This window comes from Gambusia affinis, linkage group LG13 (assembly GCF_019740435.1).
Source record: "Gambusia affinis linkage group LG13, SWU_Gaff_1.0, whole genome shotgun sequence".
Lineage (NCBI taxonomy): Eukaryota > Metazoa > Chordata > Actinopteri > Cyprinodontiformes > Poeciliidae > Gambusia > Gambusia affinis.
Window position 1 is genome coordinate 7,193,767 of NC_057880.1, and position 12,510 is coordinate 7,206,276.

General features: G+C 40.6%; 1 protein-coding gene across 5 annotated transcripts in view; it reads left to right on the plus strand.

Annotated features, from left to right (window-relative positions):
- Positions 1–12,510, plus strand: part of LOC122842381 (girdin-like) — a 61,909-nt gene that overhangs the window by 47,214 nt on the left and 2,185 nt on the right. The window contains exons 24-36 of one of the 5 annotated variants that reach the window (XM_044136181.1): positions 981–1,258; positions 1,367–1,510; positions 1,732–1,918; positions 2,014–2,159; positions 2,395–2,487; positions 2,644–2,846; positions 2,984–3,031; positions 6,801–6,878; positions 8,485–8,715; positions 9,360–9,413; positions 10,175–10,258; positions 11,252–11,338; positions 11,716–11,993. In XM_044136181.1, coding sequence (XP_043992116.1) covers positions 981–1,258; positions 1,367–1,510; positions 1,732–1,918; positions 2,014–2,159; positions 2,395–2,487; positions 2,644–2,846; positions 2,984–3,031; positions 6,801–6,878; positions 8,485–8,715; positions 9,360–9,413; positions 10,175–10,258; positions 11,252–11,338; positions 11,716–11,993 — 1,911 coding nt within the window. The remainder of the gene's footprint in view (positions 1–980; positions 1,259–1,366; positions 1,511–1,731; positions 1,919–2,013; positions 2,160–2,394; positions 2,488–2,643; positions 2,847–2,983; positions 3,032–6,800; positions 6,879–8,484; positions 8,716–9,359; positions 9,414–10,174; positions 10,259–11,251; positions 11,339–11,715; positions 11,994–12,510) is intronic. The other 4 variants (XM_044136183.1, XM_044136182.1, XM_044136185.1 and 1 more) reach the window with 4 other exon arrangements.

The window sequence follows — 12,510 nt, forward strand, 5'->3', positions numbered from 1 at the left end:
CACTGCTGTTTCAGACCATTGCATAGATATTTATAGCAAAACTAACATCCCAAATGTTGTTTTCTATTAATATCGGGAATTAAAGAGGAACACTAGCAACAAAAGCTCTGTCTTTATGGTTATTAGAAGTCTAAATTGTCAACATTTATTTTGCCTTCCACTGAAGATGTGAATTACATCGGGGGTTTTTTTAAAGAAAAATCCAGTTGAACACAATCTAGTATGCTACACAGGTGAAATACTTTGTAGCAAAATGCAAATCAATTAATGCTGTGAATGGGACTTTAGTTGAAAATGTTTTTTGTGAACATTTCACTAGTTTCAGAATAACGTGGTTATCATTAATGTGACCTTGTATCATACCGGTTATATCATAGTAGTATATTATATTATAGTAATGCTGTGGTGCCTGTTCAGGAGTGTACATCAAAAATAACAGATATCTCAGGTTGTGCAGTTGTCCAGCCAATCGGCTTTGCTCCCTGCTATGGATTTACATTTGCTCTCACAGTTGGGCAGCTTTTCAAAGTTTTCTTATGTGTGGCAGGGACACACTGTAGCTGCTTACTGCATCTGGAAAATGTTCAAGTAGGTTGCTGCGAGTTGTATATATAGCGGCACACTCCATGTTGGCAGGTACTGTGTGATTGTGTCTGTTTGCCAGAGTGTAAATATTGTCTGTGGTGATTACTGTAGAAGGATGTTGGGCTGGTAAACCACTGTGGCCAACAAAGGGAACTCATAAACTGATAAAGAAACGTGCTTCCTGTTTTTTTTATTTTTTATTTCCTCTCCCAAGCTGGAGGTTATCCCATACAGACACAGTGCCCCCTACAGGCAAAAACTCCAATAAATTCTTCCTTGGGTTTTAATGTTTGGTTCGCAGAGATCTGGGCTTTGAATATTTCATCTTCACTTGAAATATACCACAAATCGCATGTTTTAAGTGATGGTGCTGCTCCACCACCTCTGTCCTGTAGGTGGAGAACTCCACCCTGAGTTCTCAAAGTGCGGCCCTCATGGCCCAGAATGCCCAGCTGCAGAGCCAGCAGAGCAGCGTGGAGGGAGAACGGGAGGGAGCGCTGAGAGAGAAGGAGGAGCTGAGGGCGACCTACGAGCTGCTGCTCCGGGATCACGAGAAGCTGGCGGCGCTCCACGAGCGGCAGGCGGCCGAGTATGAAGCTCTGATTGGGAAGCACGGCGGCCTGAAGACCTCCCACAAGAGCCTGGAGCAACAGCACAGAGACTTGGAGGACAAGTGAGCTTCTGTCAAACCATAGCAATATCCTGTCATTTTTTTGAGGAATTAAAAAAAAAAAAATAAAATTGTCGTCTCCAAGTTGTATTTTTCTTTCCTTCTTTTCAGGTACAAGCAGCTCCTGCAGAGAAAGGGTGAGCTGGAGGAGTTGGAGAAAAACCTGAAGGAGCAACAGGACAAGATGGCACAGGAGAATCAGAGCCACCAAGCCACAGCTGACCAGTGCAAACTGCTCAAAGAGGAAAACGACAGGTCAGGCTTTTTATGCTATAAAATAAACTGGCATATGGAAAATGTTTCAGTTTTAAGTCTTCTTTTTTTTTCAGTTAAAGGTTAGAGTTAAATCTGGACTGTTTAGTCTGTAAAAGTTTGACATTGTGTTCCCACTCAAATGGAAAATGAGTGGGAACATGAATGTTTTCAGAATCACTGAAATACATATTTCCACCAAAGAGTCTGTGCCGTCTTTGCAGGATGAACACAGCCTATCGCCAGCTGATGAAGGACAACGAGAGTCTGCAGGTGGACCATAAGAACATCAAGAGCCAGCTGAACAGTGCAAAGCTGGAGCAGACCAAGCTAGAAGCCGAGTTCTCCAAACTCAAGGAGCAATACCAGCAGCTGGACATCACCTCCACTAAACTCACCAACCAGTGTGAGGTAATGAGACTCTTAAGTGTATTTTTATTGAATGTTTTTGGATAAATCTCTAACGATTTCGTTTTAAGCCAGTCTTCCCTTTTCGTGTGAATTAGTTGTTGAGCCAGCTGAAAGGCAACTTGGAGGAGGAGAACCGTCACCTGTTGGACCAGATCCAGACCTTGATGCTGCAGAACCGCACACTTCTGGAGCAGACGATGGAGAGCAAGGACCTGTTCCATGTAGAGCAAAGACAATACATGTAAAACAAAAGATACATTTGCTGTTTCTTTGGATTGAATGTTTGATACAATGCCTTGCTAAGGCATCCGTGTCCCTTCAATTTTTCATTTTGTCACATTTGCATCTCACCCCTAAATAAGAAATCACTTATTTTGTAAATAGTGGCTAGAATGGTAGCAATCCTGTAATCTTGTAAAATGGTTGGTTTGTAAGCTCGGTTTTTTGTTTTTTTTGTTTTTTTGTACGATCTTTAGAGACAAGCTAAACGAGTTGAGAAGACAGAAGGAAAAACTCGAGGAGAAAATAATGGACCAGTACAAATTCTTTGATCCTTCGCCTCCACGCAGGTAAAAAAAAAAGCAACGTCGTGTTCTGATGTATAAAAAAATAAAAAATTTACTCTGTCAAGAAAAGGTCACGTTGTGTCGTAACTTATGATCTACCACATTACGTATGGCTTCCTGCTGCTGTCTTTATTTCACCTCTGCGACCTCTCGTCAAAGGCGTGGCAACTGGATCACTCTGAAGATGAAGAAGCTGATCAAGCCAAGGAGCCGGGAGAGGATGCGGTCTCTCACGCTGACCCCCTCTCGTTCGGAGCTGGGGGAAAGTGTTTTCACTTTTGTTCCGGACAGCCAGGACAGCTCCTCCATCGGCTCTGGGTCCAACTCGCTGGACGACGCGCTCACACAAAAGAGGAGCATGAGTGAGTGCAAAAGAAACGCACACGTTCTTGATTAATAATGTACGGACAAGAGCGCAGGGGTTACAAGTGGGTTTGTACAGTATGGCTGAATCTTTTATTCCCTAACCGCTCACTTGCTTCTTTATTTCTCTGCGAAGGAAGGAGAGGGCAGCATTCCCATGCCCAAAGTCAGGGTTCGTCCAATGGTATGCCGTGGATAGGGAGGGTGGGCGGGGCTAATGACCCGACTGTCATGTCTCTCGGGGCATGTCTTTGTGAGTCCATTGTCTGTGTCACTCATAGAGGTTACAGTTGAGCTGTGCAGCAGGACAAGGTTGACTCCGACTCCACACTTCTGACCTAAAGAAATCAGATGCCGTTCATGTTTGGAGCAACATGAGGTGCACTGGATTTGTTGAATCTTATTTTGATGGTAACCAAAATGAAATAAAGGTGGAAGTGGAAGATGTCATGAAATCTATTTTCCAACTACGTCTAATATTTCTTAATCAGTTAGTATTCCACCTCATAGGACGATGATTTTGCACCTGGCTGCACACTTATCAGCAAATGTTTTTCTTCGTCAGCAGAATTCATATTATTGTTTAAACTCAAACAAGCTGTAAGCTACAGCTAGTATAATATTAATAAAAATTAGGAGGCAGACTTGTTGTTTTTTTCTTTGGCTTAAAGGGTTTTTGGCAAAAATGTCTGGCTCTTTTCCCACAGAAAATAAAAAAAGATTTAAGTCTCTATCAAGAAAAAGTATTTAAGTAAAAGGCACTGTGTCCAAAGTTTGGTATAAAACCTGTAACATATATTCAAGCATAGTCTTAAATCTTTAGGAACCTACTTTATGAATGTTTGGATTAACGCTAAATTGTAAATCATTTATGTTCCGCATTGATTTAATAGTGCCAACAATTTATTCTGAGGTATCTAATTACTGATGTTCCACTAACTACAATAGGTGTTGGTATATCTGTTTTTACTACTGTGACTAAGTGAACTTTAGACAAACAAAAAAAGCCTAATAATTTGAAGGAAATTGAGCAATATACTCAAACTCACAATAGTGTAAAGCCAGAGTGGTTACTCTAATAAAATCATTAAGCATTGTGATGTAAACCTGTGCATTAATTTTATACATTGTGATCAAAATCTGGTTTTCCTTCATTTCATTTGATCATGTCTTTGTTGCTCGACTGTTTATTCTGGTAGAGTTGTTCGGGTTGCCACCATTTTAAGCAGAATTAAGTGAACCTCATGTGCTTCAAACGCTGGAAGCCAGTTACACCATAATGCAACCTTGGTCTACTTCTTTCAACATCTCTAAAAATCCAAGTAAGACTTAAGCTGCTGGTATGTTAACCTTCTGATACGTGCAGTTCACCTGTAAAGAGGGAGAAGATCACGCTCTATCATAGCAATAAAACTATTAAAGGGTGCAAGAAATGGTTTCTCTCACTTAGTCTCTACAAGAGGTTACCACAGCTTAGAAAAGGGTTAGGGTTTTCTTGTCTGTTGACGCAGGAGTAAATCTATGACCTTGAAGATTTCTGTTTAAGTTTAGTAGTTAAGAGTAAAGTTGCATGTAAATAAACTAGATACTAGAAAAAAAAAAAAAGAATTTTAGTAATTCACTTCAAAAATGAAACTCCTTATGTCCACTGAATTGACATGATCATATTTAAGATTACGGAGGTCTAATTTTTTCTGCTAAGCTTCTTCTGAACCACAGAGAATGCCAGAAACACCCTACCCTGAGCTAAAGAGAAAAAAGTTGCTACTGCTTTTCATTAACTGTAAATATCAAAATAAACAGAAATCTACACTTGCGTGACAAATGAGTTTAACTTTTTGATTTGAATTGCTGAAGCAAATTAGGCTGATAGTGAATATGTGGTAATCTATTGAGTTTTACCTGTATGTAATGTTTTTAACCCGGTCCGGTTAACAGCACAGCTTGCTACAAACCCTGGTCCTTTTGGAAAATGCCCAAGCTGTTTTTCTTTTTTTCTTTGTCTGGGATTTTTGAGAACTCTAGAAATTCTGGAAGCTCTCCTCATTGCACCCTTTAATACTCATCATCACCTTCGTCTCGTCTAGATGTGGTTCTGTGTCGACAGTCGTGTTGAAAAATTGTAATGTCTTGCAGAGAGTTTGTAAGGTAGTAGTGTTTAGAGGTTTGGATCGTCAATGTAGGAATGCTGCGACTTTTGTGTGTGTGTGTGAATGTGTATTTGAATACCATGTTTATATTTTTGTTTTATTGTTAAGATTTATACAAGCCTGCCCTCTAAAATACTGTAAAATTTCTCAAAAACAAAGTGGAATTTAAGTAAATTGATATTTTGGATGTGTCTTATTTACAAACTGGAAATGTTAAATTGACATTTAATAAGTCAATTTGAAATACAAAGAAAAATACTTGATGTGATCTGTTAATGTTTATCTTCTGAACAAAACTTTCCCAGTTTTAGATTTTTTAATATATTCTTTACATTGCCCATACTTTAGTGTGGGACAGCTTTCTAACTTAGACTGAAAAACCTGATACTGGATCATCAATATATATCACTGGATTGGACTGTACTTATTAGCCGCTAATGCTAACCGTATCTTAGTGTTAACTGAACCAGCTCCAACATCTACAGGCACCATTACTATTCATAGTCATGTCCAAAAAAACCACTGTGTTTCAATGCATCATGAGCACAAATGTGTCACAAAAATGGTTGTAGCACCTTTATTTCTTATCCGATTTCTAATACGGCTTAAATTAAAGTCGAGAAAATTGCAGAAGTTTTAATATGTACAATATGAATTCGCCATAGATATAAATATATACACATTTTGGTTTCTGTCAGTTCTGTCAAGCTGCAAAAAAAGGACTAAGCAAATTTCTCTTTTATATCGGATAATTAGATTTTACATAATAGCCACAGTAGGAACCATAGTTTGTTATAATTTAGCAAACTCTGGCTTCTATACAGAATATATGAAATATTTCATCCTTTTTGATGACTGGTTATGAATACCACCACACTTTATGAACTAACGAGACAATTGGTCCAGATTTTGTTTATTGAAAAGTAAAAGAAAGGCAAAAAACAACCAAAAGCCACTCGTATTCTTTTCTCTCGCTCTCCAAGTCGACTTTGCTCCACACGCCCACACACACACAGAGACTCGTTGCCTTGGAAACCAATTGACAACAGCTCCACTAGCCCACAGAGCAGAGATTACGTTCAACGTTGTCAGGAGTGGATACCAAACATCTTCCACACAAAGAACAGAACATTCAGTCTATTACAGCTTTTCAGGCTTCGTGTTTATTTTGCGATCATTGATAAGTGATTGTCGGAACACTAGCTGGGGTTAATTAGCTTTTTAATCATCTGCTGTACAGATGATCCGTCAGACTAGGTTTGTGGGGTCACCTTATCGTAGTGTTAACTGAACCAAAATGCACCGAACTGCAGAGCACATGTGCGTTAGTGTGGTCAGTCAAGGTAGCATTACTGACCCATTTCCCACTTTAAATTAAAACCTTTTCCTGATCCTCGAAATGTGATGCCATTGGACTTTATTATATAGTTGTGGTAGTGTTGACAATTAATAACAAATATTGTGTCCTTTTCAGACAGAGCAATGGCTCTCATGTGTCGCACACATTGTCCTGTGACGTCCAGCCCAGTGATGTATATCAATGTAGTGGAGAGTCTGATTTTGGTTCCGGTTGATCCAGCTTTAGATGTTATGCCTGATGTTGCCTAGTTGAGGCCAAGTTCTCTGTTCACGTCTTCCCCTGGCTCCGGTTATGCCGACATTAACAACATCCATGTGTTTTGCCCTCCTATTTTCTTTATTTTCCTCTCCTCCACCTCTCTGGGTTTGTTCTGTCGCTGTCCCTTCCCTGTCTGTCTGTCTGTCTGTCTGACTGTCTGCCTGCCTCTGGCTGTGCTTGGACAGCTCTAAAGAGGTTGCCTTTCATGAGGAACAGATCCAAGGACAAAGACAAAGACAAGGCCATCTACCGACGCTCGATGTGTAAGACCTCCGTTTAGCCGCCACCTTAGCCTTTCCAGTACCTCTTATCACTGTAGGAGAAACAGAGGGCGTGGTCACTGATGGTCAGGGTGATGAGAGCGGGGCAGTGACACTATGGCACTTCTGTTTAATATTATAGATGTATGCCATAGCTTGTCTGGTTCTATTGTATGTTTTAGATGTCTGCATAAGACTTGTAAGCTAAACCTTCATTATACAGGCGGAGTAGTCCCCCTTAATACACCTGATTACATCAGTGATCTATTGTCCCCCAACTCTTTCCTTGTAACCCAAGTTCTCCTCACTTTCTCTTCTGAATGCCTCCACTTTCTCCTGTAAAGTATTTTAAGCCCTTTGTTTCACTTTGTTCTCACCGTTTGCAGATAAATGTCTTAGCTTCTGAAATAGAAAAAAAACAACACAAAAACAAAACAACCTCAAACATTCTGGGTTTTCTCCTTATGTAGATGTGTTCCTTGTGACACATTCTGCATTTTGAGACAATAGCCTTCAGTTTGGTCACACTTGTCGGGCAGCTTTTTGTGCTCTGTATTTTCATTTTTGCGCATCCTGAATGAAAGGCTGTGGGTGTTTGCGTTGTGTGTGGAGCTATTGCCTGTTCAGGTGAGATAGTGGGGGAAGCCTGTGGGTTTGCCTTTCATGCGCCTGTGCTGTGTGTTCCTCCGATCTTTACGGCATGAATCACCGACTGCTCGATCAACACTCGCACTTACCATGGAGGACTTGAAATGGAGCCTTTTGTTTTCTCTCTCTCTGTCTCACTCTGTGTCTCACTCTCTCATTCTGTCAGCGTGCTGCATTTCAGATCTTATTCTGCTGACATGGACTCGCCTGACTCGGATCTGCCGAGTGCTGCTCGCAGCTCCGAACAGCTCTGCATGTCTTCATGCCTTTCTGCCATCTCATAACACGGCTCAATAAAGCAAAGTGCACAAAGACAACATGTGACGTCTTACAAGATGAACAGTTAAAATAATTGATTTGTGCTGCTGCCCCTCTTTATGCACTTTGGTTGATTGTAAAATGGCTGTACACGCCTGCATGTGCCTCTTGAAGAATTGTTTTTGTGCTATAAGGTCATAATGCTGTTTGATATGAATAAACCTGCTTCCAAGTGTAAGAAATGGGTCTCAGAAAATGGCAGTTCTTGGCTGGATTTACAAATCTAAGCGTTGCTCTGTAAAGATTAAGCTACATTAAAATCCGTTGTGGGGGCAAAATGTTCAAAACCAATATTTAAGGATGCAGTTCTAATCTCTAGGGGAACAACTTGAGGTTAAATATTCTAAACAAAAACTAAAAGACAACTATTTGCATTTTACCACAGACAATTTGTGGCAGATTTCAATCCCCATTTATAATTGGACGTGGTTTTTTTTTTTTGTTTAGTTTTTTTTAACAAACATAGTCATGATTGCTGTGTTGTCACTTACTAGCTTATATATATATATATATAGGTATTTTTAAAATGGATATAAACACAAACTGATTTTGTAAATCATTTTATATCAAAGAAAATGGCTGTAAACATTCAGTTACTGCAAGTTATTCTTTTGTGACATCCTCTTTTCGTCCGTCTACTCAGCCATGAACGACTTGCTGCAGACGATGGCAGTGGCCGGTGTTTCAGGGTCACAGTGGGCGGGCAGCACGGAGAATCTCGACGGACCTGAAGGAGGAGACGGCAGCATGACGGGCAGCAGCAGGCGCAGCGGACAGCGCATGAAGGAGCTGGCTCTGTCCACCAACGCCATCGACTGCGCTGCACTAACGCTTCCGTCTGCGAGGCGGGCTAAGCTCCACCTTCAGGTCAAAGGTGAGAAAACAAAATAATATAAAAGTTTATTTTTTATTTATTATTATTATTATTGATGCAACATTAAGAATGTTGTTTCGGATATCCAATTTGTAGACTTTAAGCTTTGACCGTAAAAATATGGATTTGGCATATTTCAGTTTCTCTTTAAGAACTATAATGTAAAAATATAAAACTAGCTTTCAGATTATTTTTGTAGCTTTTCTGTGGCGAGCGATCTTTAATTATTTATATTGGGAACACAAATGGCATCACGCTGCCTTATGTAAGAGGCTAGTTGTTGTAAAGACTGAATTTACTATTTAAAGAAAAAAAATCTTTGGGTGCTACCATTTCAAGCAACCCTTGGTATTTTGTATTAGCTTTCAGCGAGTTTAGCTCACTAAAACAGCAGTCCACATTTATTTACTAGAATGTAGTGCAGCACGTTTAGTAACAGAAGCTTACAAGCTCCCAAAACTACAGCAGCTTTGCCATTTTCCATTTAGTTTTCCTGTTATCTGCTTTACACCTCACTCTCTTGACAAGACACAGCAAGTGAATTTATTTCAAATAGGTTCCTACAGCCCTTCGTACTTCCTCTGTCTTCTTCTCTTTTTTTAAACACTCTCTGAATGTCAAAATGTTTAACTTTGTCTCCACAGACAATGCCTCCTGTGAGGATGTTGCTGGTTCCTTAGATGACCCTAAGAGTCAAGGTAAGATCAACGTGAAAACTGGATAACCGCCAATCAGATGGGTCAATAAGACGAGTGTGGCTAGTGGCCATCAGAAAACTGAACAAATCCAGAAAAAAAAGAAAGGCATGTCCTCTGCTAAACCCCCTGATGTTCCTTTTACTAAGCCTGATCTTCTGCTTTAATTTTAGTTGAGAGATCTGGGTCAGGGTAAAGTAAAACTGTGTAATTCAGGCTTTTGGATGTTGTCCAGCAGCCAGGCAGAGATTACTCAAGCCTTTGCTGCTCAAATATGTTGTTGCACATCACTCAGATTTAAACTAGCTAAAACATGTGGCTATTAGTAGTTGTCCCATTTCATTTTCAGCGTATTTTACTCAAAATAATAATTTTTTTTTTTGCGTTGACAAAATATCTACTTCGAACCTAACTTTGCCATGTTCTTAAATTTGTTTTGCATTATACTATTGCACTGCCGATTACTTTAAGATGAGTTCCCATGATGCATTTAGAAAATAAAATCTTTTGAGACCCATTTCCCACTGCATTCTTGTAATGGCATTAAGGAAATGGACATCCGGTCTTACTCATCCTCCACGCATTAGTTCTAATGCATCAGGCTCATGTCTGAGGTATCTATTGATTTATGGAGCAATACTTTTGGCTACCTCTGTTTTGTTTCCAAGCATTATTATATATTAACAAGTTTGATGTCCATTAAACATTTCAGATTCCACCGTGTGGATGTGTTGCATTATGTGTGTGTGCGTGTGTTTTATTAGGCCGGCAGGGGTCTAGCGGTGCTCTTGCTTTGTGTCGTCCTGTTGAGCTGAAGGCTATGTGCAGAGTGCCCTGTAGCATCTGTAGTAAGTGCCGTTTCCTGTGCAGAGACTATCACTTTGGGCCACAAGTGAAGGTTTTCTACAAATAACACCTGTGTTGATTATAAGTGTTGAATTTGCCTCTGATTTGGTGTGACTTGTATCATGAAACTCAAGCTGCGTTTCCATTGACCATATAATTGCACAAATTGAAATCACAAACCAATGTCGAAAAAAACCTTCGTTTTTGATAGAGGTTTTTATGCTAGCACCAGGCGACTTTTTGGCTGTATTAACATTAGTGTATTCAACAAAACTGAACAACCAGATGTTACTACTGGCTGGAAAGCAGACGACAATGACGGGGAGCGGTAGGATGATGGCGCGATAAGTCTTGTTTTTAAATGAATACGCGTATTCAAACGTTCACGTATACGTTTGAATACACGAACAAACGTACTCATGTGTGATCTCAGATGTGTTGTCTTATTTAATGAGAACGCTCCGATTAAAAAAAATTTTGTTTTTTCAACATTGGCGGAATATTATGTCGGCAGTTTTTGTGCACATTTTTAATGGAAGCGCAGCTACATTCCGAGATGATTTCACCTGCACTGGCTTTCCTTTTCAAACTAACCGCCATGGGAAGAGCACAAGATAAAAAATGTTCCCAACTCGTGTTCCTTTTAATTCTTTTTCATCTGCTTCTCGTTTTAACAAGCTCTCACTGACATTAACATCCTTCTTTTCATCTCCAGTGGAGTGGTCTTTACATTTAGGTGTTCCTTCCCTCTCCGTCAGTGGTCTCTTTGTCTTCTTAGATGGACATATTGGTGCTGTAGTCTGGCACTGAGCCACCTTTCCTGTCCCTCAGCCTGGCACGAGCCATCTGCCGCCCCAGCAGGTGACGCTCTGTCGGACTGTTGACGTCCTCCCACGTGTCACCCCCTGTGTCCGTCCACGTTGGTGGATACATGTAAGCCTCTGTAAATCCTAACTGTGAATGTGTGTTCACCTCCCCTCTCGTCCTCTACCCAGCCTCCAGACCCTCCAGCCTTCATAGCAACAAGACAAGTAGCAATAGTAACAATAACTCACACCTCACCTCTCCTCTGGAGGGCAAAGGTACGCTCTTCCATCTTCCCTCCAGCTCTAGTCCTCTCCACTAACGTCTTCAGTAGGGATGCAAGTTGATGATTAATGAGTTAATCTACAGTTGATTGATCTCATTGACTGACTGGCAATTAATTGCTAGGAGGCACAGTTATGTGTATCCCTAGTCTTTGCTTTATTTCGAACAATATGAAATGTGATCGGATGATGCTACCTTTCCTAATTTAAAGGTTGTAGTTTTCCTCTACGGATTGGACACTGTTTAAAAAAAAAAAGCTGATGCTTTTTAAAGGAAAATGTGTTAATATTGAAGCTGTTTGTTACTGAAAACCTCATTGGGATCAAGGCATAATCTCTGCTCTGTTTCTCAACTCATTCCCCTCCCATAGGCACGCTGAATGGCAGTCTTAGCAGGCCTCAGAGTGAGAGCAGCGGGGAGTTCAGCTTGAGCCTGGACCAGGAGGTGTGGTCCAGTAGCGGCAGCAGCCCCGTCCAGCAGCCCACCTCCTTGCGCTCCTCCCACCAGAGCCCCCTGCAGCTGCGCAGGTCCCTGGAGCCGTCCGGCACCGCCGCCGTCTCCGCTCAGGCACAGATCAGGAAGATGGGCTCCCCCAGCGAGGTTCTGTCCCTGCAGCAGTTCCTAGATGAGGGTATTGATCCTGCAGAGGTGAGGGCTCGGAATGTGATTATGCTGCACTTTTTTTTTCTTTTTTTCTTCTCCAGTCGCATCACATTATAAGAATATGCTGCAGAATAAATTCAGAAGCTGAAGCCATAGAACCTCGTTTGTTTTTAGGTTTATGATCCAAAATAAAACTGTTTACGTTTCTAGTTTTGGACCTACCTAAATCAGCTTTGGGCTTTAAAGCCTATTGGGAAACTATTTTTGCATTAACTAACGTATGAAAAAGCACCATGTGTCTGAGTGTCATTTTCAAAGGTCAACAGAATGATGCTGAAACCCACTTTTGCAATAATGTAGCCTATAAAATATTGGGGCTTTTATTCTGAAGACAATAAACTTATAAAGTCCAAATTACTAACTGAGGTGTTGACTGGCGTTGACAGTTTGCATCGATTTCATTGTTGGGCCATCATAGTTCTGAGAAAAGAGCACAACTCTTATTCTGAAGTGTATTTAAAAGATGAATGCTTGTAATTTGAGGAGATGTGGCTGAGCACAT